This window comes from Lagopus leucura, unplaced genomic scaffold (genome assembly GCF_019238085.1).
Source record: "Lagopus leucura isolate 7727_CA_CO unplaced genomic scaffold, USGS_WTPT01 63724-0_obj-0_obj, whole genome shotgun sequence".
NCBI classification, from domain to species: domain Eukaryota; kingdom Metazoa; phylum Chordata; class Aves; order Galliformes; family Phasianidae; genus Lagopus; species Lagopus leucura.
The window spans coordinates 1-24,504 of NW_024963683.1; the positions used below are offsets into that span (position 1 = coordinate 1).

General features: G+C 56.9%; 3 protein-coding genes across 11 annotated transcripts; 1 reads left to right on the forward strand and 2 right to left on the reverse strand.

The window, feature by feature from the left end:
• Positions 1 to 1,587: 1,587 nt before the first annotated feature.
• Positions 1,588 to 6,731, reverse strand: LOC122191287 (mitochondrial chaperone BCS1-like). 3 transcript variants are annotated; one of them, XM_042891528.1, is made up of 9 exons: positions 6,665 to 6,731; positions 5,602 to 5,975; positions 5,003 to 5,142; positions 4,695 to 4,889; positions 3,939 to 4,002; positions 3,447 to 3,616; positions 2,905 to 3,022; positions 2,047 to 2,305; positions 1,588 to 1,710 (listed from the first exon to the last, which is right to left on the reverse strand). In XM_042891528.1, the coding sequence occupies exons 2-8, from the start codon at positions 5,919 to 5,921 to the stop codon at positions 2,053 to 2,055; spliced, it is 1,260 nt and encodes a 419-aa protein (XP_042747462.1). In that variant the 5' UTR covers positions 5,922 to 5,975; positions 6,665 to 6,731; the 3' UTR covers positions 1,588 to 1,710; positions 2,047 to 2,052. The 3 variants fall into 3 exon arrangements, with proteins under 3 accessions (XP_042747462.1, XP_042747460.1, XP_042747461.1); XM_042891526.1 differs by having other exon boundaries at positions 1,588 to 2,305; XM_042891527.1 differs by lacking the exon at positions 6,665 to 6,731 and adding an exon at positions 6,077 to 6,097 and having other exon boundaries at positions 1,588 to 2,305.
• On the forward strand, positions 5,797 to 16,284 carry LOC122191285 (zinc finger protein 142-like). Of its 2 annotated transcripts, none has more exons than XM_042891525.1 (9): positions 5,797 to 6,046; positions 7,079 to 7,398; positions 7,966 to 8,586; positions 8,829 to 9,083; positions 9,490 to 10,302; positions 10,551 to 10,728; positions 11,376 to 14,592; positions 15,222 to 15,327; positions 15,703 to 16,284. In XM_042891525.1, the coding sequence occupies exons 2-9, from the start codon at positions 7,119 to 7,121 to the stop codon at positions 16,200 to 16,202; spliced, it is 5,970 nt and encodes a 1,989-aa protein (XP_042747459.1). In that variant the 5' UTR covers positions 5,797 to 6,046; positions 7,079 to 7,118; the 3' UTR covers positions 16,203 to 16,284. The 2 variants fall into 2 exon arrangements, with proteins under 2 accessions (XP_042747459.1, XP_042747458.1); XM_042891524.1 differs by lacking the exon at positions 5,797 to 6,046 and adding an exon at positions 6,725 to 6,846.
• A 193-nt stretch (positions 16,285 to 16,477) lies between these two features.
• Positions 16,478 to 24,139, reverse strand: LOC122191283 (1-phosphatidylinositol 4,5-bisphosphate phosphodiesterase delta-4-like). Of its 6 annotated transcripts, none has more exons than XM_042891518.1 (16): positions 24,059 to 24,139; positions 22,374 to 22,422; positions 22,089 to 22,247; positions 21,353 to 21,581; positions 20,995 to 21,124; positions 20,613 to 20,844; positions 20,108 to 20,309; positions 19,703 to 19,847; positions 19,103 to 19,255; positions 18,820 to 18,960; positions 18,568 to 18,724; positions 18,123 to 18,239; positions 17,674 to 17,852; positions 17,438 to 17,573; positions 17,214 to 17,363; positions 16,478 to 17,115 (listed from the first exon to the last, which is right to left on the reverse strand). In XM_042891518.1, exons 2-16 carry the CDS (start codon positions 22,396 to 22,398, stop codon positions 17,009 to 17,011), a joined length of 2,262 nt encoding a protein of 753 aa, XP_042747452.1. In that variant the 5' UTR covers positions 22,399 to 22,422; positions 24,059 to 24,139; the 3' UTR covers positions 16,478 to 17,008. The 6 variants fall into 6 exon arrangements, with proteins under 6 accessions (XP_042747452.1, XP_042747451.1, XP_042747455.1 ...); XM_042891517.1 differs by having other exon boundaries at positions 22,374 to 22,425; positions 24,059 to 24,137; XM_042891521.1 differs by lacking the exon at positions 22,374 to 22,422 and having other exon boundaries at positions 24,059 to 24,124.
• Between the last annotated feature and the right edge of the window lie 365 nt (positions 24,140 to 24,504).

Here is a 24,504-nt window from a genome sequence, read left to right on the forward strand (position 1 = left end):
AGCAAAGTGTTGATCCTTGGTATAACTCCCTTCTCTCCTATGCCATATGTGCAGGGGAAGTCTCTTGGATAGCAGGATGCTAGCTCCCTGCTTTGTCAGTGTGAGCTGTCTGGCTCACCTAGACCATACTGATTTCTTCACGCTTGTTTGTGCCTTGTGGCCCCATAACAAACCCCTCTTCTCACACAGATAACTATCATCTTCCTTTTGCTCATTGTGCTTTTAGAAGAACAAAAATCACCATGTTCCAATTGCCAAGCTCCTTGGCATCCTGCTGTGAGTCAAACTTTTCTTTCTCCTTGTTGGGAAAGCTACTGTGCCACAGTTGGAGCATAGGAATTCAGCCACAGAAATTAAAGTGAGCAAGGTCTTCAGTAACTCAGTCAAACACTATGCTTGTTAGAAGGGAGGGTTTTTTGTTTTTTGTTTGTTTTTTTTTTTTGCCAGGGAGAAGGGATTAAGGGCTCTCACCTTTCTCACCTTTCACTTGCTGTTAGCCTGGAGCAGAGGAAATTCTGTACTAGTGTGTGGAAATGAATTTGGGCCAAACATAAATTCTTTTAGAAAACATCCTGGCAACAGCAGGTACAGGCTGTCAAGACACTCAAGCACTTAATTCTGACTCGAAGAGGACGGTGGGGTGTTCTGGGGAAGAGCAAGGCTGTGGTATGCCTTCCCTGCTCTGTGTCTGAGTAACTTCAAAGCAGCGGATGTCCAGCTCCTTTCTCTAAAAGTTTGTCCAGGATGGGGATTTAGAATGAGGGAAAAATGGAGCCTGCATCATGCCCTGAGGCTTCTAACTTGGCATTTACTTACATGCCTACTCCCAAGATGAGGCTGTGCTGTTACTAACCTACCTCACAGGGCTGTTGTGAGGCTACACTAGCAATGGTGCTCACGCTGGCAGAAAGGCACTGATGGTGGCTGTAACATTAACACTATTAAAAGCAAGTAAAGTGACACAAGTTGCTTCCTGTGCTCTCGTGGTGGTAGTGGAGGAGACTTGGGTTGGTGGTGCTGGTGATGGAGCACAGAACCTGCCTGGATCAGGCCTCCCCTCCCCAATTGCATTTTCAGGGCTGTTAGCAGAAGACTTCTGTTCTTCACACCAGCCTCGCCTGGCTGCACTACTGACCACACCACTCCCTCCCCTGCTCCCTTTTCAGAGGCACAAATTTTGATCAGCTTTAAAACATAAGCATGCAGCAGCACCAGGCTGATGGCAGCCCTGCCACAAACAGGAAGAGAAGAAATAAACCAGCAGTACAAGGTAAGCAAATTCCCTTCTGAAAGGGGTTACTGAATTATCTCCCAGAGAATCAGGTAGTCCCAGGAGGACCTGAGGTGCCAGAGACCAGACTGATCCTTCTGCTCAGTCTCTCCTTCCAGCGCCTTTCTACATTCTACCACCTTGGAGACAAGCCAGGATCCCTCCAGAACAGGGACCCAGGCCTCAGCAACACTGAGAAGTGTCTGGAGCAATGCTGCTCCCATCTGTCGAGGTCAGAAGGGCTCTAGCAGGTGGGTGGTGGGACAAATAACAGGCAGAAGAACAAAACCAACACATGCATACAAAAACAAGGGGACTGGAGGGCAAAGAGCCATGTTGTGCACTTTACCTTACAAGGTTGTTCACAGATCAATGAAGACTGCTCTCTTTTCAAAGACCATCAGCTCTCCTCAGCAGTGCATCACCCCAATGTCCTGCCTCTGCAAAATTCTGTTTTGGAGTATCAGCCCACAAGGAAGGGGTTGATAAATTACACTTTCACATCTGGAAGCCTTGGCAGCTTCTGAATCCCAGCACAAGGGCAGTGAGCAGGGTCTGTATAGTAGCACCCAAACCTAGGGAGCAGCAAGAGCCGATCCCCTCACTCTGCTGCAGAGCTGGAAGCTCTGAGTCCATACATTTTAAGAAAAAGACAAGGCCTCGGTGAGGTAGAGACCTGGCCCGCATAGCTGGGCAGCTCTGCAGCATCCCCAGGATAGTCCAAGTCCTTGTCCCAGTTATCTCCAGGCCTCACAGCATGGCCAGGCAGAGCTCACCTTAGGTCACGGCAGGATGGAGTGTACGTTTTCAATGGCTCCCCCAGGATCTGTCTTGTAGAGCATGAAGTGGCCCTGCACCTGGGCAGCGCTGATCTGTTTGGAGACTGCCAGTGCCTGCTCAGCAAACTGCTCAGCTGCAGCTGGGGGCTGCTCAGGATAGAAGCGCTGGAACATGCGGACCAGCTGCCCTCGGGAGCAGTGGCCCACGTACTGCTTCAGGTCCACACGTCCAGGCCGCACCAGGGCTGGGTCCAGCCTGTCGAGACATAAGCGTGCCTTCACAACCTGGCCATGGTGCCTTTGCAAGAGGGGTCTAGCAGAAGCACCCCTCCATGCTAGCACAGCCAGCATCCTATCCCATCTGTGCACTGTGGTAAAGGTAGGGAAGAGGTTTGCTCCCACAGTCATGGAAGGAAATCAACCCAACAGAAAGAAGGGAATGGTAAGCTCCTGAGGGTGACGAGTTGTCAGTTCTGCTCATCTGTATCCCAGGAATGCTGTCTGAACAGTGATCTAGGCTAGCTCAATCTAGAGCAAGCAAAGCCCACCACAGCAGTGTCCAAAAGGTACATATGCTGGCTTACTGAGCAGATATGTGCCGTGAGCCCAGGCCACTGCCTAGTGACTGAATGCATTGCATGGAACCAGCTTCTCACTCAGCACAGCCACAACCCTAAAATCCACAGATTCCTGCAGGCAGGAGGCTGGCACCTCTCCTGAACCAAGTATCCAGCACAATACGATTTGAGCAACAAGGAAGAGGCCCCAGCAAGGGGTTGCTCTGATTAGGGGTTTGCATCCTGAGGAAGGATCAGGACAGCCCTTTCCCGCTTCTTCCCAGAGTGCAGCTCTGACCTGTCCACATAGTTGGTGGTCATGAAGACAATCCTGGCCTCTGTGGAGGCCACGCCATCCAGGGCGTTGAGGAGGCCGCTGAAGGTCAGGCGCCCCATGCCTTGGTACATAGCAGGGTCTGTGGATAGAGATGTTTGAGATCGTATCCATCTGCCACTCACCTGGCAGTCTTGAGGGCTACCTGCTTATAACCTGAGGCATAAGCCAAGCTTTCTGCTCCCTCCATCCCTCTAGGCTGACCCTCTGCCTCATCCTGGTTGGCAGCCCATTCACCATCCCTGCCTGGCAGCACCCCTGTGAACCCAAAAGGAGAATGAAGGGGTAGACCACCTTATGCTGAAAACAGCCAGATTTTCAAACAAGTGTTTTTGCCTGAGATACCTCTGGAATTATGGGCCCAATGCTCCCTTCATACGGCCAAGCCAAAACAGGGTGAGCTCCAGCTTGGGTCATGAGACCTCTGAGAGCTGCCCCCTTCCTGCCCACCAGCACCAAGCCAGCAAATATCCCAATGCCTGGCCCAGGAACTGATCACCACTTACTCTCAGCAGCGAGGTCCCGACTGATGAAGGCAGCATCCACATCCTCCAGAAGGATGATGCTCTGCTGTGGTGCCACACTCAGGAGGTAATTGAGTCGGTCATCAGAGAGGCTGCGGTCACTGAGGCTCAGCAGGCAGATACTGTGTTGCAGCTCCCCGGCCAGGGCTGTACTGGGAAGGACACAAACCACAGCAGTGAATCACAGGAAGAAAGTCTGGAGCAGAGGAAGGCAGGAGAAGCTGAAGAACTGGCTCTCCCTGTCCAGTAGCAGACCTCCCCAGGGGGGATCAGGCAAGGACAGTAGATGTGAGCCCTACTGCCACACCAGCCTGCACACAGAGCTGTCACTCTGACCTGTAACACTGACATAGTCCACTCCTTCATTGCTGCATTTCAAACCCAAGCCCATCTACATCTTCTCATCAGGGACTGCTGCACATCAGAGCAGACAGCTGGCAGGAAAATTGCTGTCACTCAGCTAGCAATACTCACATGAAGCTGCTTTTTCCACAGCCAGGAGGACCATATAGCAGGTAGCCTCTTCTGTATGGGATCCCTAGGAAGACAGTGTCCTTTTAGGAACCAGCTGTGTTACTCTGAGCCCTCTCCCTCAGAGCCAGGGGGCTGTGCCAAGCATGAACAGAGGATGTACCAGAGGAAGGCAAGAAGCAGGACAAAAACTCTCTGCAGCTGTATAGAGAACTGGCATTCAAATTCTACCCACAGCAGCACTGCAGGAGCAATGAACTCCATGACTTATTGTGGTTCCCAGGATTGTAGACTGCAGAACCTGAGCAGGAAGAACCTACTCCCAGCAGTCTATCTAAACCCTATATATGGCAGGATGCCAGAGAGCTGAGTGTATGTGGGGAGTAGCTCACAAAGAGATCAGGTTGATGAACAGAAGGCTAGAAACTGCTATGAAGCAGGGCTGCAGCAGGCACAGCAGCAGCGTGCTGAGAAGCTGCAGGGATGGATATAAGCAGCAGCCTCTGCTTGGTCCCCGGTTGTGCTTGTCCCTTCCTTTCTCCCCTGTGCTTGGCTATATTAAGGGCTCTTTGTTAAGACAGGAGCAAAGCTGAAGATGAGTGGATACAGCACGGTCACAGTTGGGATGAGAGCACTGCTCTGTGCCCAGGCTGAGGGGCTCAGACACACAAGGGACTTCGCATGGCACAGCTGGGCTATCTGTGGACAGGGGTAAGGAGCTGCATTGGGCAAACAGAGGACACCACACAGGAGCCTTGCCTCTCTCGATGTACCACTTCGGGTTGTCGATGAACTCCTTCACGTCCTCAACCAGCCTCTCTGACACACCTTTCTCCAGCACCACGGAGCTCAGAGGCCGGCGGCGGCGTGGGAATCCAAACTGCCGCCACTCCGTTCCGATGGCTGTGTACATGATTGTCCTTCCCTCCTGCTGTTGCAGAGCCAACTCCCGGGCTGCAGAAAGAGGCAGAGGGGATGGCTGGCAGGGAAAAGGCTCTCTTATGATGCCCCAGGTGCCTCCAGGAAGGGGCCGTTCCCAGTATAATCCCACACAGCTGCCTACAGACCTTCCTGGAGGATGTTGAAGAAGATCTCCCGGTTGGTGCCCAGTGCCGTGAAGGTGACAGACTCCCAGGCAGTTCCTGTGTTCAGGTCAATCATCTGCCTCTCCCGGTTTCGCTCAATGCGAATCCACTTCCTCTGATACCTGGAACGAGAGGACAAGGTTGAGGGATGGAGCCCACCTCCAGCCACAAGCCACAGCTCACACCAGCACATAACCAAGCCTCTGCCTTTCACCTCTCAGCCAGATCAATCAGGGATGGTGCTGCTCTCTGTGCCCAACGCAGGCATGGTAGGGCTCAGCAAGAGGAACTAAGAGCTAGCATGTCCAACACTGGCTAGGCACAGTAGGGTGGGATAAATCTTGGGTCCATTTCCATTTGTCTGCACCCAGACAGAGGGCATAGCCTGGGGTCACCTCAGGTGAAAAAGCAATTTCAGATTGGTGCAAATTCCCTAAGCTACTTCCAATCCCCTATCCTAATTCAGACACAAGAAGGAGGTGGAAGTCTCTGCCACTAGGGGCCCTCCAAACTGGACTTCCTTTGCCAAAATGAGGGCCACCCCATGGATTATTTTTCCCTCTCCCTCTGATCTTCCTTACCAGATGAAATGGTTTCCAGGGCTGGGGACAAAGTCAAACTTGGTGCTGACGCGCCCACTCTCGTGCTGCAGGTACGAGGTCTCAACACTCAGGTGCTGTGTGCGCTTGGCATGGTGTGAGATCCAGTTCAGCAGCCACTGGTAGCTCTTATCCTTGCTGGGCACCTCCAAAGTGATCATATAGTGGCGCCTGAAAGCCACCAGCCCAAATTGAGCTCCTTTCCGAGCCAGTGCCATAGCTGTGCCGACCCCGACAAGGCCAAACCCAGCCCCAAAGTAGGGGTTGTCCTTCAATGCCACAACAAAGTCAGAAAACGGCATTGTGGGAGGTTAATGTGCTCCTTTCCACAGCATCTCCATGTTCCATCAACCAACCTGTGTGGTCAGAGAAGAGAGTGAGGAAGGCCTGAATGATGGAGCAAAGTACTACAGCAACAGAGGGCAAGGTGGGTAGCCTGCAGATGCCTGGCCTTTACCATGGCCTCTTCTCAAAGCATCCGTTGCATCTTCTGCCACAAAAAGCCTCACATTTTACACCATTTTGTTGTTTAAATCATTGTAAGTCTCCATGCACTGCAAGTATCGGGGATTTACTGCTTGGAAAAACTCAAGTGTGTCCCCAGACTGAGCTGAGAGCACATTCTTTGCTGCTGGCAGCTGGCACAGGCCCGAGGCAGCAGCATCAACATGCCCTGACTCCAAGGGGAGCACTGCTCTACTGCTCTGTGTGCCACAAAGCAGAGGGGCTGAGGCCCCAACCCCAGGGCTCCCCTTGCTCAGCTGCTGGCGGGTTTGAAGGCCACCAGTGTATTCCCCCTCCTCTCTCCTCTGCGCAGACTCTCAGTCGCAGACCTCCAAGCTCACCCTCTGCCACGGGATAAAGGCCGCCAGTCGGGCACTGAGGCGAGACCCTCAACCCACGCCGGGTCCTGCCCGGTCGCAGGGTCAGCGCACTGCCCACCCGTACAGCCCCACGCCTACCCGTACCCAGAGGGCCCGGCCTCGCCCTGTCCCCACTGCACGCCGCCCCCACGCCGGGACAGCCCCGACCCGCTCACCCTCACCTCCGCACCGCCCTCCCCGGCGCCGCGCAGCTCTCTATGGTTCCTCCCGCACTTCCGTTTCCGGCGGCTCCCGGCACTCACCCGCCGAACGGGGTTGGGGAAGAGGAGGAGGCCGTAGGGAGCGCCGGGAGTGCAGCTCTGTGCTGCGGGAACCATCGAGATGCGCTGGGCCGGACCTGCAGGTGGGAATGGGGACAATGGGGGCTGCAGCTGGGCCGTACTGGGGGACACTGGGGCACGGGATCGGGGCTAGGCCCGAGCCCCCGCGTTGCTCCTGGGCTGCGGATGAGGTGTCCCTGCCGGCTGCCGGCCCTATGTGAGGCTCCTGTGTCAGGGCACGGGGACAGGTGGTGCTGAGGCCCGTGGTTCACCCTCCGGAATCCCTCGTAATTCGATCTCGTTCTTCTCTTCCAGAGCCAGGGAACCCCCATGCCCCGGCTCTGACTAAGGGGCAATGAGCACAGAAGTGGCTGCACCTCTGGCTGCAAGCGAGGAGATGGAAGCCTTGTGTTCTGAGCTGCTCCTGCCCTCCCCGGGGGCAGTGGGAGCAGCAGGGGCGGTTGGAAGCCCTACTGCCACGGTTGGGGTTGCCCCGCTGCCCGTGAGCCAGGAGTTGGTGCTGGCAGAGGCGTCATTGCCTGGGGAAGGAGCTGCGGCTGAAGGAAGTAACGTAGAAATCTTCATCGAGGCTGTGGCTGGCAACGTGACTCTGAGCAACACGGCCAATGGAACCGGTACTGGGTGTGGGGTGGGGGGCATGGACACTTCGGTGCCGAGCAGTGGGACGGGAGGTCAGCTGGCTCTGTTCCTTCTGGTCAGCACCCGGGGATGTCACGGTGCCCTTGGGTCAGTGAGCCACTGTGCATCGTGAGCAGATGCTGCCACTCACTATGGATCTGGCACAAGGTGGGGAAGACTGGCCCAGGGAGCCTTGGAGAAGGCTGTGGGGTTGCTCTGAGCCTTTGAGAGGATGAAGGTGGAGATCTCCATCCTGCTGCATCCGCCAGCATGCTGCCCACCTGGGGCATCCTGCTAGACAGAAGGCCAAGCAACTTTGCCTGTGCCTCAGATGTGCAAAGGGGCGGACCCACTCAGTGTGGTCACCTGCACGATGATGCTCCTCCTGCAGTGAGACTGTGTGGCATGGGATTCCCAGGGCAGGGGGAGAACTGTTGTTCTCAAAGCTGTAATGCATGACAACGTAATTTTATTGTTCTTGCTCAGAGCTGGAACTGAACCACCAGTCCCAAGCTCTGGGCCTGGCAAAAGCCCTTTCTCACGATCATCCTTGCTCTGTGCAGAGGTGCTGGTCAAAGTGGTGGAGTTGTATTTCTGCGAGAGGTGTGGCCAGAGCTTCCAGGAGGCTTCCTTGCTGTCCCAGCATGAGTGCCTGCTACTGCCACCACCAGAGCACTTGCGGCTACCTGGAGTGCTGCCAGCACCCACCAGTAAGGGCCAGAATGAGCCAGGGGGCTCAGAATCACCAGTAGCGAGCGTGCCAGAGGGTTCAGCTCTTGAATGTCTGCTGTGCCCCATCTGCCAGGAGGCGTTTGCACAGCCTGGTGAGCTCAAGGAGCACTTCAAGACCCACCGTGGCCCACAGGGAACTCTGCCCTGCCCTGAGAAGGGCTGCTGCTTTGTCACAGAGGACCGCAAGCAGCTGCGCAGCCACCTACGTCTCCTGCATGGGACTTCCCCTGTGTCCTGCACCTACCGAGCCTGCCCCTTGCTGTTCCCCAGCCGCCCAGCCATGGAGCAGCACCACCGCACCCACTTCCCCTTCCACTGTGGGCATTGTGATTTTGTCACAGCTAATGCCAAGCTCTTCTGGCAGCATAGGAAGAGCCACGTCGCAGAGACATCTGTGATGAGCAGCATTCCCAGCTCAGCTTCCCTCAAACAGCTCTGCATTCTGCCATCAGGTATAGCTGAGTTAGAGACTCAAGCTGGGTCAGGAGCCTGTGGGTGTTGCAGGGGCTGGGTTTGGAGTTAAAGCTGTGGGGAATGAGGGCAAACCTGTGCTGCTGAAGGGCTGGAGAGCCAAGTGGTCCAGGAGCAAGGTGTCCTAGAGAGCCAGGAGATTTTTTTTATGTGTATGGGTTGGGGGGGTGGCTGCTTTTCCCCCTGCAGCATCATGGTCTCTTGTCTTTCCTCTCTGACACAGAAGGGCAGAAGAAGGCAGAGAATTGCCACCCTGACTGGGAAGCTACCTCGGAAGAAACAGGGCCAGCAAATCCCTCAGGCATTGGGGAGGGCTCCTTGGAGGAGCTGAAAGTATCTGCTGGAGAAGAGGATTCAGAGAGTGATGAGGACAATTCACTGGAGGAGGATGGAGAGAGCCCCTGTGAGGGCGAGGCCAAAGAGAACAGGAAGGAGGCTGCTGACAAAGCCAAGGTGACCTGGGCTCAGCACTTCAAAGGTATGATTGTGAGTCTGTGCTGAGAGATGCTTGGGCCTATTGCTTATGAGCAAGTAGTACAGCATAGTGGGGCCAAGAGGTCCTATGCCATCCAGCAGTCTATTTGCCCATTAGGTGCATTCTTTTTCTCCTGTTGCTGAAACTGAGGGGTTTGCTTGGCTTTGGGGGACATACAAGCAAGTCTGATTTAGGCTGTACTGGATCACTTTTCTAAGTGTTGAGCTAGAAAGATCCCACCTGAACCATTCTGGTAGCTCAGGATGGGGATGGTCTCTGTGGGTACCTGGCTGTGCATGACTGTATGTGATAAGCCTGTGCCCCAACACAGCAGGGTCAGGGAAGGAACATCTGCCTGTGCTTGTGTCCATTCTTTTTCTTGCTGATGGCACTTCCTTTGCTCTCACAGGAGATGTTGCAGAGGGCTCAGAATACATCTACAAAACCCACATGTGCCCTGAATGCAAGCGGTGCTTCAAGAAGCGGACACACTTGGTGGAGCACCTCCACCTGCACTACCCTGACCCCAGCCTGCAGTGCCCCAACTGCCACAAGTACTTCACCAGTAAAAGCAAGCTGAAAATCCACATGATGCGGGAGACAGGTGAGAAGGCGCACCGCTGCCCGCTCTGCCACTACAGCTCGGTGGAGAAGAATGCCCTCAACCGCCACATGGCCAGTATGCACGAGGACATTTCCAACTTCTACTCCGATGTCTACTCTTGCCCTGTCTGCAAGGAGAAGTTTCGCCTCAGCCAGGCCCTCAAAGAGCACTTGAAGTCTCACAAAGCTGAGCCCAAGAGGCTGAGCTGCTTCCAAGGGGGCTGCGACTACTGTGCGGAGGACAGGAAGGAGTTTGTCCGTCATCTCAAGGATGCTCACGGCATCAAGGCAGTGGAGTGCAAGTATCATGCTTGCTCACTGCTCTTCGGCACTGCTGAGGCCATGGAGGCTCACCGGAAAACCCACTATGCCTTCCACTGCCAGCAATGTGATTTCATCTGCTCCAACAAGCATGTCTTCCGGAAGCATAAGAAGCAGGGGCACCCAGGCAGTGAGCAGCTCCAGTGCAGCTTCTGTCCCTATGCCACCTTCAACCCTGTGGAATATCATGACCATGTGGGCAAGATGCACGCCAACGAGAAGATCCACAAGTGCACTGAGTGTGCCTTCGCTACCGCGCACAAGAGGGTGCTCATCCGGCACATGCTGTTGCACACAGGTGAGTGCCTGCTGCGGGGCGTCTGGAGCTGAGCTGGGACGTGGGTTTGTGCTGGTCCTGGAGGTCAGGGAGGGCTGGGTCAGGATTCCTGGGTCCCATTGATGGCTCTGCCACCCACCAGCCCCTGGCTGAAGTCACATTGTGTCCCCATCCCTGCTGTTATCTCAAGCTCCTGCTGAGCTGGTTACCCTCAGGGGAGGCTGCCATATCTGATTATTGTACTGAGAACATTTCTCTTTCCTCTGTAGGAGAGAAGCCTCACAAGTGTGAGCTGTGTGACTTCACGTGCCGCGATGTGAGCTACCTGTCCAAGCACATGCTGACCCATTCCAATGACAAGAACTTCATGTGCACTGAGTGTGGATATATCACCAAGTGGAAGCACTACTTGAACGTTCACATGCGCAAGCACACCGGTGATCTTCGGTACTACTCCTAGGCTGGTTGGCCTGGCAACATTGTTAGGGCTTCCCAGATCCTGCTACAGGAGTCTGCTGCTCTGGGCTGCAACTACTGCCCGTTCTGTGTGACACACAGTAAATGCAGTCTTTGAGCTTGCAGATTGTTGTCAGCATAGTGCAGTGGAGGCAAAGGTATCTCAGGTGCCTCAGTGCCATCATTACATTAGTCCAACTCTAAACCTGGGTTCTTGCATTCTGCTCATGTTTTTGTGCCAAGGCCAGTTTGGGCTTGTGCAGGACTCCGCCAAAAAATGTTTTTACTTCTGCACTATCACCGTAGTATCCTGTGGGTCCAGTCTGCCTCTGCAGATGCTGGAGGTGCTTCTGCTGTGAAGCGTTTGTCAGGAGTGACAGGGTCACTTTCTGGGATACCCAGAGACTCTATCTCCCATCCCTAGGTTGGGGATATAAAGCACCAGCGGTGCCAAGGGATGCAACAGAGAGGAATTGCTTGTGGTTTGAGCTGCCCAAATTGCAAAGGTCAGACCCAGGAAACCTAAGAGCACCCCTTCCCCAGGTGTCTGAGATGGGGAAGCAGAGCTCCATATGTCTGACAGGGTTCAGCCTGTTCTGGTTCCCCACACTGCCTGACCAGTTCTGTTTTCCCTACAGGTACCAGTGCAACCAGTGCTCGTACCGGTGCCACCGTGCTGACCAGCTGAGCAGCCACAAGCTGCGGCACCAAGGCAAAAGTCTCATCTGCGAGGTGTGCGGCTTCGCTTGCAAGCGCAAGTACGAGCTGCAGAAGCACATGCAGGCAAAGCACTCACAGAACTACCAAGTGCCCATCTTCCAGTGCCAGTACTGTGCCTACCAGACCAAGTACAAGCAGGCATTGCTGAACCATGAGAACTGCAAGCACACCAAGCAAAAGGAGTTTCGCTGCGCACTTTGCTCTTACTGCACCTTCAGCAACACCAGCCTCTTCTTCCACAAGCGCAAGATTCACGGTTATGTGCCTGGTGACAAGGACTGGCTGGAAAACTATGCCAGCAAGGAGCTGGAGATCAGCTCATCCGAGTCTGTCTTTGGCTATGAGCTTGGAGCAGCCCTGCGTGTGGATGCCAGCTCCCTCTTCTCTAGCAAAGAGCAGTGGGCAAAAGTGAAGCCATCCCAGCCGGAGTCCCAGGGGGAAGAGGGCTGCCAGCAAGCATCCATGGTGCCCCTTCTGGGGCAGGATGCTGCTCCACCTGAGGGCAGCAGTAAGGTTCAGACAGCTGTAGGCAAGGGGGAGCAGAGCTGCATGACTGATGACAGCATGCAGAGTGACACTGCTGCGGGCCCAGCTGAGCTCATCGCTTCTGAGGATGTGGCAGAGAGCTGCATGTTGCACTTGGAGACAGTAAATGTCTCATCTGATCCCATCCTGGAACATTTGACTGGAGATGCCTGCATGGCACAGCCGGAGAGCATGGAAATGCTGTCCTGCAAGCAGCCTCCTCCCGCCTACGAGATGCTGGGCTCCCAAGATGACCTTGGCTTGGAGGACAATGACAATGCGCTCAAAGACATCCCAGACTATAAAAAAGAGGGGGCGGATGTACGCAAGGATGAGATGTTGAGGCTGGAGGACAGCGCAGCAGCAGGTGCCAGCCAGGTAAATGACACTGCAAGAGAGGACATAGGCCACCTTGAGAGGTCATGTTCAGACCACAGCAAGCTGGATGCAGGCCCAGAGATGAGAGAGACCAGCCAAGGTGAACCACCAGAGGCCTGGCTCAGTGTGCTGAAGACAGCTGAGCAGAGCCATCCACCTGTCCCAGGGGATGCAGCCACCTCCAGCGATGACACCAGAAGCAATTCGGAGTCGGTGCTGAAGGCACTGCGGAAGCAGGACAAGGAGCAGGCAGAGACACTGGTGTTGGAGGGAAGGGTCCAGATGCTGGTGGTGCAGTCAGAAAGTCAGATCTTTAAGTGTGAAAAATGCTCTTACATCACACGGAAGGAGAAGTCCATGTCACTGCACTCTAAAGCCAGCTGCCAGCGTCACCGCACCCCACTTGTGTGCCGCGAGTGTGGTGCCAGCTTTAAGCAGCAAAGGGGACTCAACACCCACCTCCTCAAAAAATGCCCAGTCCTCCTGAAGAAGAACAAGGTCCTCAAACCAGCTGTTGTGGAGGCAGCTGGGTCGCACTGTCCTACTGAGCAGCTGGGTGATAATGGTGCAGAAACAGCAGAGAGCGACAGGGGAGGCATGGAGGAGCCTGGACATCCTGAGTCCCCCTGGGAAGCCGAAATGATGCCTGATAAAATGCAGGAGTCGGATGGTCTCTTTGCTGGGGAACATGTGTCAGGCTGTCCTTCCCCTGAGAAGTCTCTCTCTGATGACAGTGCAGAGATGGCAGAAGAGCCCTCACAGCAAGGGGATGGAGCTGAGGCAAGCAGAACTGAGTGTCCCTTGCAGGTTGGGAAACCCTCTGAGAAATATCGGCTGGAGGGTGGGAAGCTGCACTGCAATGCCTGCTCCTTCGTGTGCTCCCGGGTCTCCACCATCACCTCCCACGTGGAGGATGGCTGCCGGAGCCTGGAGCAGTTCTGGTGCTCACTGTGTCCTGAAGCCTTTCGCTCTCAGCGGGCCCTGAAGAACCACTGTGCTGAGAAGCACCTCCTGCATCCCGAGGAAGACAGACCCCACAGCACCCAGCTCCCGGGTGGGCACACAGCCAGCACTGACATGGGGCAGCCCGGCGACCCTGTGCTAGATGCAACCCCCCCAAAAGCAGCACTGCCCAAACAGAGGCGTTTCTCCTGCCCCACTTGCCCTTTCACCTGCCACCAGGAGCGGGCCATGAAGACGCACAAGAAGAGGGGCTGCGTGACACTGGGAGAGTTCCGCTGTGCCTCCTGCCCCTTCACCTCCAAAGTGGCCAAAGCCCTGCGGCTGCACCGCAAGTTGCATCGCAAGCACTACAGCAAGCGGCCGCAGCTACAATGCCGCCAGTGTGAGTTCACCTGCAAGCAGGCCCGCTGCCTGCGGCAGCACGTGCGCATCAAGCACGAGGGGGTAAAGCCTCACAAGTGCCTCTATTGCGAGTTCAGCACCACGCGGCGGTACCGCCTGGAGGCCCACCAGTCCCTGCACACCGGCGTGGGCCGCATAGCCTGCGGCATCTGCAGCCAGACCTTTGGCACCAACTCCAAGCTGCGCATCCACCGCCTGCGGGTGCATGAGAAGACACCCACCCACTTCTGCCCGCTGTGCGACTACAGCAGCTACCTGCAGAATGACATCACCCGCCACGTCAACAGCTGCCACCGCGGCGAGCTCAACTTTGGCTGCTCCCGCTGCGAGGCACGGTTCAGCTCTGAGACGGCCCTCAAGCAGCACGTCCTGCGGCGGCACGAGCAGAAGGTGTCCTACGGCTGCCCACAGTGCGGCTTCGTGTGCCACAGCGAGGCCACGCTCAAGTGCCACGTGCAAAAGCAGCACCCGCACCTGGAGTGTGGCACGTGCAAGGAGAGCTTTCCCAGCCGAGATGCTCTGGAGGAGCACAAGAAGCAGCATTTCAGCCACCGCTGCGAGCTGTGCAGCTTCGCTGCTAAGGAGCGGCAGCAGCTGGTACGGCATTACGTGGAGAGCCACGAGCCGGCCGCCCCCCAGGACAAACCCCTGCAGTGCCCCTTCTGCGACTTCGCCTGCCGCCATCAGCTTGTCTTCGACCAGCACATGAAGGGCCATGGGGGCACACGCATCTACAAGTGCTCCGACTGTGAGTACACCACCAAGAACAGGCAGAAGATCACCTGGCACATCCGCATCCACACAGGTGAGAAGCCCTACAAGTGCCACCTCTGCAAGTACACCTGTGCCGACCCCTCACGTCTCAAGGTGAGCGTCCTGCTTGGGGATGGCTTGGGAGATACATCAGGGTTTGGGGATGAAGAAACTCACAAGGGGAAGTATTGTCCTCTCTGTTCTTTCCTGAGTTTCATATGGGAATGGGCAAGCAGATGGTGCTAATGCAAAGCAATGTGATACTGGGGGACAGCAGCTGCATGTTCTTCTCCGATTCATAGGTGATTATCATCCTCTCACACTAAAGGGCTTTTCCTAGAACAAGAGAGTCAGGCATGGGGTAATGGAAGGAAAATGGCCTGTCTTTACTAAAAGAGGTATTGACTTTTTTAATAGCTGAGCTAGAGCCCTTTGGGGTCACCTGGGTGAGGCTGCTGTGATGCACTCTGTGCAGGGCTCTGCTGGTCTGTTTTCAGCTTGAGCTGTGCCCTAAATACCAAACTACGAAGAAAATCCTATGTCCTGAGACAGAGTGCGCTCAGCAGCAGCAGGGTCTGATCCTGACCCTTCTGTGGATCAGGCTACCAAACAGCCCTCCTGGTCGCTCACAATTGCAGAGATGTCAGACTTGCTCCCAAGCCCCACACATCACAGGGCTCTGCATGCCCCTCGGGCAGGTGGCATAGCCTTGTCCTGACTGTGCCCCATATTCCTCTGTCCAGTACCACATGCGGATCCACAAGGAGGAGCGCAAATACCTCTGTCCAGACTGTGGCTACAAGTGCAAGTGGGTGAATCAGCTCAAGTACCACATGACGAAGCACACAGGTGAGTGTGGCCACGGGGCACCTCCAGCACTGCAGGCAGGGGAGGGCCATGGGGCTGCATAAACCCAACTCCACATTTCCCATGTGAGACACGGTAGACACTGTTCAGTATGTCCCAGTATGCTGATGGATTGGGGATGCCTTGGGCTGCACTCCAGTGCTCGGAAGATGATGAGAAAAAAAGTGGGGTGACACAGACCCCAGAGCCCTTGGAAATGAGGGAGCTGTAGGGGGCCTGCAGGGGAGTAGGCATTAGCGCCAAGGATAGTGTGTAGGAAGGGTCCTTGGACCATTATGGGGATGTTGAGACCCTATGGAAGGGCTGTGGGAGACAGACACCATCCCCTTGACCCCAGCGCTACCCCCATTGCCACAGGGCTGAAGCCGTACCGCTGTGACGAGTGTGAGTACCGCACCAACCGGGCGGACGCACTGCGGGTGCACAAAGAGACACGACACCGGGACGCGCGTTCCTTCATCTGCGAGCAGTGCGGAAAGGCCTTCAAGACCCGCTTCCTCCTCAAGACCCACCTGAAGAAACACAGCGAGGAGAAGCCATACGTCTGCAACGCCTGCGGGCGGGCTTTCCGCTGGGCGGCAGGCCTGCGGCACCATTACCTCACCCACACCAACGAGCATCCCTTCTTCTGCCGCTACTGCCCCTACAAGGCCAAGCAGAAGTTCCAGGTCATCAAACACATCCAGCGGCACCACCCTGAGTGCGGGGCTGGCGACCCCAGCCAGGGGGTGGGCAAAGATCCCAGCACACCCACCGTCCACCTCCATGCTGTGCAGAAGGAGAGCCCAGCTACGGGGCCACCGGCTCCGCAGCAGGAGGGAGAGTGCCTCACAGAGAAGGACGGCATCTCCCAGTGAGTCCTGGCAGCTGCAGAGATGTATGCGTGTGTATAGGCATATATGTATATGGGATGTAATATATGTGGCTGTATAGAAGGAATCTCTTGGCTCCTTTTGATCCTGTTTCTTCAGGCTGTTTGGGGTTCTCCTAGCTGCACTGAGGACCAGGGTGCTGGGAACTGTGGGACAACTCCAGCATGGAAGCAGGTTCATACAGCAAAGGGTATTGTCTGCAGGGAGAAATCACAAAACCCACTCCCTGTACCGAACACCGCTGTACCCAGACTGCTCACTGCCTGTCACTGAACAATTTATTAGGTTGTTTACATAGAAAGGACACAGCAAGGGTAAGTAACATGGCACTGGGCAGGAGCACCACTCCGGCTGTGTAGGCCAAGGGGCTCTGACTGGCTCTGTTGGGTCAGGAGGCAGTGAGTTCCAGCTCCTCTCCCAGCTCTGCCTGAAGTTTGCTGTGCTCCAGCTGTGCTGCTCTGGCTTTGGGGACCAGCCCCATGCACCAGCTCTCCTCCTCTTTGTGTCCATGTCCAGCCATACATGGAGGGACACACACCAGCACACCCCCATACAAGTGCCTGGGAAGGGAGGGCAGTAGGCAGCATCCCAAACCTGGCATGGAGACATCACTGCCTTTCCCCAACCCCCAGAGGCCACTGAAAAGGGGACACAGCAGCAACGATAACACAGAGACTACACAAACAGATTTGACTACAGGGTGGCATGGTCAGCTCTGTGGCCACAACTGCACGGGCCAAAACCAAGGTCAGCCCTATGGCTTCTATCCGGGTTCCGCTGGCACCGTGGGTTCAGTCTTGCTCTGGGCCAGGCGGCTCGGTGATGCGGATGTGGACAAAGAGCGAAGAGGGCGGGATGCTGGTGCCATCCTTGGAGAGGAGATGGATGTGACGGTATCCTACAGAGGGGACAGCAAGGTCGTGGCTGATCACCCCACTCCCTAGCACCTAATCGAGCCCCTCAGCATCTCCCTGCATAACTGCAGCAATCGCTCACCAGGTTTGATGTTGGCAAAGGCCAGGGTGAACTGTCCCACGAAATCGTTCCTGGAGGTCTTGTCATAATCCTCCACCACAAAGCGGACAAGGGCCAGCTGGGGCACGTGAAGCTGGAACTGAAGGGTCTCGTCCCAGTGGGGGTTAAACCCTGGTAAGGGAGAGCAGGCATTGGTGGGTGACAGGGCAGGACAGGCACAGCGGGTCCCCGTAACGCAGGCTCACCGTTGTTCTCAATGTACTTGGTCTCCTGGTGTGCCTGGTCTGCGGGCACCCCATGGATCTCCACGCGTACCAGAGGGTCGATGATGGCTCCATCCTTGCTGTTGGCCACTTTGGGCAGCTGCTGCCCACTGATCACCTGTGCAGAAGGAATATGCAGGATGGTTCTCTGACCAGCTGGGACAGGCAGAGCCCCAGCACAATGATGCAGCTCCCCAGCATCCCCCCTCAGCCCATACCTGGATTGTCAAGGTGACGGGGCCGAGGCCCTGCCAAGTGCTGGGATCACTGGGGTTGAAGAGAGTCCCTTCATCTCTCATGAAGGGCGGTTTAAGCACGTAGCCACAGTGGCCATTCTGGCTGAACAGCCCATCGCACAGGTCCATCTCCATGCCAGCTGTTTGGAAGTTCAGGGCCACTGGGGGAGGTGGCCAAGAATTGGTTCAGCATGGCACACAGCAACTTGGAGACCCTATATCTTGCTTTGCAGGCAAGAACCAGCCTGTCCCCACAGCCAGAGATGCAAGGACACACAGGGCACAAGGTACTGATGTCAGGTGTCCTTGGGCCAGGGCAAGAGCTACAGCCAGAGCTGGCACCAGCTGGCACCAATGCCACTGATGGTGCCACTTCATATGGGACCCAGGGCATTTCCCCAGCCCAGAGCCCTGATTTACACATCCCATACCAATCTGACATCCTGCGTTCCACATCTCCTGGGGGCTGTAATTGGAGGAGTCTGTCCGCATCCCACTGGGGTAGATGCGTGTCAGCTGCCAGGTGTTGTGCCGGACAAACTCATTCCCTAGGGATGGAGCGTGTGGTCATCCTTTGGTCTGCACAGCCACATGCATTGCCTGCCCAACCACCCATCTCCCTACCAGCCATCCTTCAACCCTTCCCTCCACACACCTATTCTCCCCTCTCTCCTCTCCAAGTAGCCCAGGTCTCCTGCCTCACTTTCTAACCCAACAAAACCCAACTTCCCTGCCAGCCCCAAGTACCCCACTCATGGCCAATTTTCTCGAAACCAGAAGGAAGCCCCATGTCTGAAGGCTCTTGCCCTACACCCAGAAGACACCTGCCCTCCACCCTAGCCCGCTCCTCACACGCTGCTGCCCCTTCCACCTCACCTGCATCCCGGATGAGCTTCCTGGCCTTTGCCTCAGAGAGCGAGGAGATTTCGGAAGGCCGGGAGTGGTTGCGGGCCTCCTGGAAACCCCGGAAGGACACATTCTTGCAGTAGACAACGCAGTCAGACAACGCCTGTGCCAGGCTCTCCCTGTCCTTCTGTAAAGCAGAGCTGTGTCAGCACCACCAGCTCTGCAGCATGGACCAGGCAGGGAAGCCCACAGGGTGCCGAGTCCCCATCCCAGGCCACCCACCTTCATCCTCCGCTTCTCCTCCTCTGCCTCTGCCCCATTGTCATCATCAGACACATCGGGTGCCTCATCCCCTGGCCCATCCAGTGTGTCCTCCAGCCGACCGATCTTCTTCCCCTTCAGCAGGATCTTGTGCTTCAGCTCCTGTGGGGTCAGGGATACAGAGGTGTGGACCCTGGGGTGCTGGGCTCCCCTCTCCTCCTTATGACACTGCGCTGTCCCTGCTGCCAGGAGGAAGATGGTGGGAGACAGCAGAGCCACCTCCTCACCCTGCTCTGCCCCTTACCTCCGGGGATGGGAGCTGGGTGGGGACGCGCCCATCAGTGGTGGCAGTGAGGAGCTGCTCCCCCAGAATGTCCTTCAGCTGTTGGGCCAGCACCTCCTGCTGCTCCAAGCTGCAGTGGTTCTCCAGGGACAGGATCACTGGGAATTCGGAAGCCTGGGGAGCAATGAGTGCTTCTGTCCCCCCTGACGCTGGGGTGAGAAGAAGTGTGGGGGGACAGGGCAACAGCAGCAACCTCTGTGGGGCTGCGAGGGACAGCACAGCTCAGCTGCATGGCTACAGCACAGCTTTGGTGAAGTGGGCACAGCTGCCAGCTCTCAGATGCATGCTCAATACCATAAAGGAGCTCACCATGTCCTTGGATCCCCATGAGACCGTCACTCACCCCCCTCCACCACCTCAATGCCCCTAGGACCCCCCATTACTTCCTCTCACCCCTGCACTCCATCAGATCAGCTCCCAGATCCTGTATAACACAGCACAAGGCTGCAGATCAGTCCCTCAGTGATGTCCCCAGGGCATGGACACAGCCACCATCCTCACCACCACTGCCCCATCACTGCCCCTCACCCCAACTGCACTGAGGGCCACCCAGTGCCCTACCTGGAAGGCGTACTTCCCCAAGGTGCTCACCACCTCCCTGAAGGGGATCTTGGAGGTGAAGGTGTGGCCGTGGTACACTATGGGCTCCCCGTTCGGCCCGTCCCAGCAATCCACCTCCAGGCAGCGGCAGCCCCGTTTCAGAGCCCTATGGGTGGGCAGTCATCCCAGTACCCCAGCCAGGGCACCATCCCCCAGCCCTCCCTCTGGCTGTGGTATCACCCCTGCGGGATCAGGGGATATGCGCCAGGGTGAGGACATCCATCTAGGGATGGATGGAGGGAGGGAAAAATGGATGGATTCAGGAAAGGAAAAATTGGGCTTAGCATCTCCAAAAGGGACCCTCCTCCCGGGCACGGCCATGCCACTGGTGGTGCTGGGGGCGAGTGGGAGGGAGCAGCCCATTACCTGATGTAGCCTTCGATGCTGCTCTGACCCCGGATCTGGTCCTCTATCAGGTAGGTGTTGTGAGAGGAGGAGATGAAGTAGTGGCAGAGAGGCTGGGTCATGTCCTGCCACAGAGCCCGGTGCTGAGGATTGAAGATGGAGCCCTCCGGGGAGCAGAGGTACATGAGGAACCCATCAGCACTCAGCGCGTGGCGAGCCCTAGCTGTGAGCAGACCAGGAGACTCAACCAAAGTCAGGGACGAGGGGGATGGAGTAGGAGCAAATAAGACTGCTAGTAGTTCCTGGCATCCTGGGCTAGGCTGGAGCATTAAGAATAATGGAGGTAGCCCTGGGGAGGTGGGCCCCAAAGCCAAAGCTCACACCCCATGGCTGGCCAAACTGTTTCAGAAGAATGGACCAAACAAAGGGAGAATTGCAGCCAGACCACACCAGGGCAGCAGTGAGCCCTTTGCCTATGCCCAGTCCTCTCTCCAGTGCAGAGCACAGCTATTTTTCAGGCTCTCACCTGTCTCCGAGGGCTCATATTTGTCAATGAGCTCCATAGCGAGCTCCTCCGTGCCCTCCTCCTCCAGCTGCTCCTGCCGCAGGAAATCCACCAGCTCCAGAAGCGTCAGCTTCTTCCCGTCCTCAGAGAACTCCTGGAATAGGCTCTGCACCTCCTTGCGCTCCGTGAGGGCTTTGTAGAAGAGCACAAACTCTTCCCCTTCCAGCGTCCCTGACTCTGACTTGTCGGCAGCCTGCAAGGAAGCTCACTCAGCATCAACAGCGTGGGGTGCCCAGCCCACGATGGGTCACCACTGCCAGTGGAAGGCACAAGGAAGGGAGGAAGGAAGGGAAGCGTTGTGCAGCCAGCTCCAGCCCATCCTGCCTTAAGGTGTGGTGCTTACCTGGAAGAGTCGCAGGGCATGGTCCTCGTTCATGTCTACGTTCATCATCTTGAGGAGACGCTGCACCTCCTTGAAGTTCATGCGCCCGTCCTTATTCTTGTCAGCTTTCTGGAACCAGTCACGAATCCATGTGCAAGAAGCCGGGACAGATGTTAAGGGAAAGGGCCTTGGGTAAGAGAGCTGGAGTGGGGGAGCGTCAGATCTTTTCCTTTTGGTACAGGCTCCCCTTCCCTCATGCAGACAGTGATACCCGTAAAATTACACGCTAGGACAAGGCTGGAGATGCAGGGCTTGGGGGAGACGGGGGTGGGGGGAGGACAGAATGTGAAGGGCGGTGCAGCACCCATGGGAAGGATATTGGTCTATTCTCTCCCTCTGGTCCATGCTGGTGGCTACTTCAATGAGCTGGCGCAGGCCCTGGACCCAGCACTGCGCCTCTTCCTCTGTGCCAGCAATGAGGTCAAGATTGCCCCGACGCCCGTAGAAAACAATGGTGAAGCAGCGTTCAGGGGGGAACTCCTCAGCCAGGCTCTGCAACACCTCTGACTGGTGCCCTTCCCGCACTGTCTCCACATCGCTGATGGAGACTGGGGCAGAGGGAGGGGAGGTCTGTCTGTGGGGGACAAGGACCGCAGGGCAGGGGGCACTGCCCACAGGCATCTGTCCTTCCAAACATCTCTTCTGCTCACCCATCCAACCGTCCACACACCCACTCATAGACTTATCCATCCATCCATCCATCCATCCATCCATCCATCCATCCATCCATCCATCCATCCACCCACTCACCCACCTACTTGTGCAGCTACTCATCTATGTATCCATGCATCCATCCGTCCACCCATCCATCCATGGAGCTATTCATCCATCCATCCATTCACTCCTCCACCCATCCCCACATTCCCCCACTGAACTACCCACCCACCACTCATCCAGAGAGATGTGGATGAGAAGAGCCTGACACAAACAGAGCCTCTCCTGAATCTCAGTACTCTCTGCAAGCACAGTTTCAGGAATCTTCATACTTTCACCCTGCTGTTCATTCTGAATCCTACTAACGACCTGCACGGACAACACACCACAGCTGTACTCACAAGCAGACTCAATTTTGCCTGTCCTCTTGGACTGGTACCAGATGGTCATGCAGTCATCCTGCAGCTTGAAGTACCTCTGCTTCTTCCAACTCTTGGATTTGACTTTACGCATCAGTGTCCCTTGCTGCATCTTCTCCAGTGTTTCTGTGAGCTGGATGCCTGGGGGCAGAGCGGGCTGCATGGCCAGAGGGACCTCACTCCCTCCAGCCTCTGGGACCTAGGATGAAGGAGGAATGGACTCCACCCAGCGCCCTGCCGCACGCACCCCTCTGCTGGGACACTCACGGGCGTTGCACAGCAGCGATGCCATGACTCTGCCTCCTCCGTGTTGGCACTGCTGGGGAGGGAAGAGAGGACTGTGCAGCAGGCCTACCCACTGCTGGGGTGTCTGTCCCCAGCACCCGCGGGTGATGTATGCGTGTGCCCTAGTGTGAGCACACCTGCCTGTACCTCCTGCTGGCTCACCCTCTTGTTAAGTGTCAAGTTCGTCCCGTTGTTCTTATGAAATATTAATTGTTTTACCGGGAAGACAGAGCTTGAAAGGTGTGGGGGGGAAATGGAAAAACTTGTGAGAGCAGCCTCAGAGCTGGGAGGGGATCTGAGCTCTCCCTCACCCTGGGAGCTGGCAAAACAGGGAGCCCGGGAGAGCCCCAGAGCTGGGGGACAGCCTTGCACCATGTTTGGAGGTAGCAGTGAGGAGCCTGGGTCGGTGACCCATGGTACCTCAGCACTGCAGGGCCCTGGGGATGGGAGCAGAACATCAGCACTGCTGGAGCGAGCAGGGACACACGGGACTATAAATGCAACCGAATTGACAATAAGTCCTTGATGAGGCTGTTAAGACTTTAATTAGACCAGAGATAAATTGCTGGATGTGCTCATTGCCGGATGCTTGAGCAGTCCTCAAGGACCAGATAGCACAGCTGGTAGGCAGGGATGTGGGTGCAGGGGAAGCCCTGTCACAGGCTGGGGTCCCACTCAGGGCGAGGGGCACAGAGTGCTGGCTGTACCCCAGGCCCCTGACTCAGCACAGCACCAGCACTTTGGGGCTGGGAATAGCGGGTGCCGTCAGCGCGCAGGCAGCTGCCAAGCTCAGCTGCCAGACCTGTGCGAGCGCAGGGTCTGGATGGGGCCAGGCTTGCTTCTGGGAAGCCGGGGTGGAGGGGAGGCGTCAAGGCTGAGGAGACACCGGGACAGGAAGCGGCTTGGTGCCACCAACAGGGCTGAGCTCAGCACTGGGTCACACAGGTAACGGGGGCAGCGTGCAGGGGGCTGCTTGTTGGCTGCTGGCCCAGTAGTAGAGTTGAGGTTTTGGAACTAAATGAATATCTCACATTGTGAGCCCCTACTTTGTGCCAGAGAGATGCATAGGGAGGCACGGCCCAAAGGTGTGCAGCCCATCCCCAACCAGGGCAGCAGGGGCTGCCTCACACGCAGTACAGCAAACCTTTCCCACCGCAGATGAGACCCTGCGATTGCACAGCAGGACCGCGGCTGTCCATCCTCCCCAGCACACCCGGTGCCCTCGAGGACCCCTCGCCGTGCAGAGCTCGGCTTCGACTCCTGCTCCTCTGTCGAGGAGAGAGGGAAAGGAGCCAGGGGCTGGAGCCAGAGCTCTCCGACTGGAAACCCGACCCGAGAGCTTCCCGCAGGGCTGCTGCCTCCTGCCAGGGCCGCTTCTCCCCTCCCGGCCAGCGGCTTGGGGCGGCGGGCGGCCGCGCTCCAGCGTCCAGAGGTGACAGTTTCCGCGCATGGCGGGGGGACAGCGGCGTGAGCACCCCAGCTGTCACCCGGGAGAATTAAATGCCGCCCAAGGGACGGGAACAGCACCGCACCGGAGGTGCAGGGCTCAGGACTTGGGGGTACACCTAATCCCCAGCAGAAGAACAAGGCGGCACTCCCCCAGCCCGCAGCTCACCCGCCCCGCAGCCCCTATTGCCCCCCGTTCCGAGGACGGCCCAGCCCCGTACCAGCTCTCCGGTGCCGCTCCGCTCCGCGCCGTACCACCGGTGCTCCTCCGACTGCGGCCGCACGGAGCCGGGGCTGTCCGGGCTGCCCGCCCCTTGGCAGTGGCGGAGCGCCGAGCCCGCCCCCTCGGCCCCCGCACTCCCCGCGCCCCGCACAGCCCCGGCCCCGCAGCCGCGCTCCCTCAAGGTCGGCACGGATTAAGGTCACGCCGCCGCGTTCGCCGCTCCGGGGGGTGGGGAGGCTGCGGGGCCCTGGACGGGGGTCCTGCTAGCCCGTCCCTCCCCAGCCTCTGCCTGGGTCGGGGGGGCACAGGGAGACCCAGCACACCCTCACCTAAAGGCACCCCAAGCCCTTGGATTGGCCCCAGAGTAGCAGCAAAACGGGCAGGGCACGGGACCCTGCGATCCCAGCACAACCGTACCTTGCACGGCGGGCAGATTTTAGTGCA

Excerpts from the sequence above, each read along its gene's own strand:
- LOC122191287 (XM_042891528.1), bottom strand. The coding sequence starts at position 5,921 with ATGCCGTTTTCTGACTTTGTTGTGGCATTGAAGGACAACCCCTACTTT. Across the intron at positions 4,890-5,002 it reads CTTCAACATCCTCCAGGAAG|CCCGGGAGTTGGCTCTGCAA; the intron begins GTCTGTAGGCAG and ends CTCTTTCTGCAG. Across the intron at positions 4,003-4,694 it reads GAAGTGGTACATCGAGAGAG|GGATCCCATACAGAAGAGGC; the intron begins GCAAGGCTCCTG and ends CTGTCTTCCTAG.
- LOC122191285 (XM_042891525.1), top strand. The coding sequence starts at position 7,119 with ATGAGCACAGAAGTGGCTGCACCTCTGGCTGCAAGCGAGGAGATGGAA. Across the intron at positions 9,084-9,489 it reads CTGGGCTCAGCACTTCAAAG|GAGATGTTGCAGAGGGCTCA; the intron begins GTATGATTGTGA and ends TTGCTCTCACAG. Across the intron at positions 10,303-10,550 it reads GCACATGCTGTTGCACACAG|GAGAGAAGCCTCACAAGTGT; the intron begins GTGAGTGCCTGC and ends TTTCCTCTGTAG.
- LOC122191283 (XM_042891516.1), bottom strand. The coding sequence starts at position 21,807 with ATGAGTAGCTGCACAAGTAGGTGGGTGAGTGGGTGGATGGATGGATGG. Across the intron at positions 18,961-19,102 it reads CCCAGCTCCCATCCCCGGAG|GAGCTGAAGCACAAGATCCT; the intron begins GTAAGGGGCAGA and ends CTGACCCCACAG. Across the intron at positions 17,364-17,437 it reads CAAGTACATTGAGAACAACG|GGTTTAACCCCCACTGGGAC; the intron begins GTGAGCCTGCGT and ends CTCCCTTACCAG.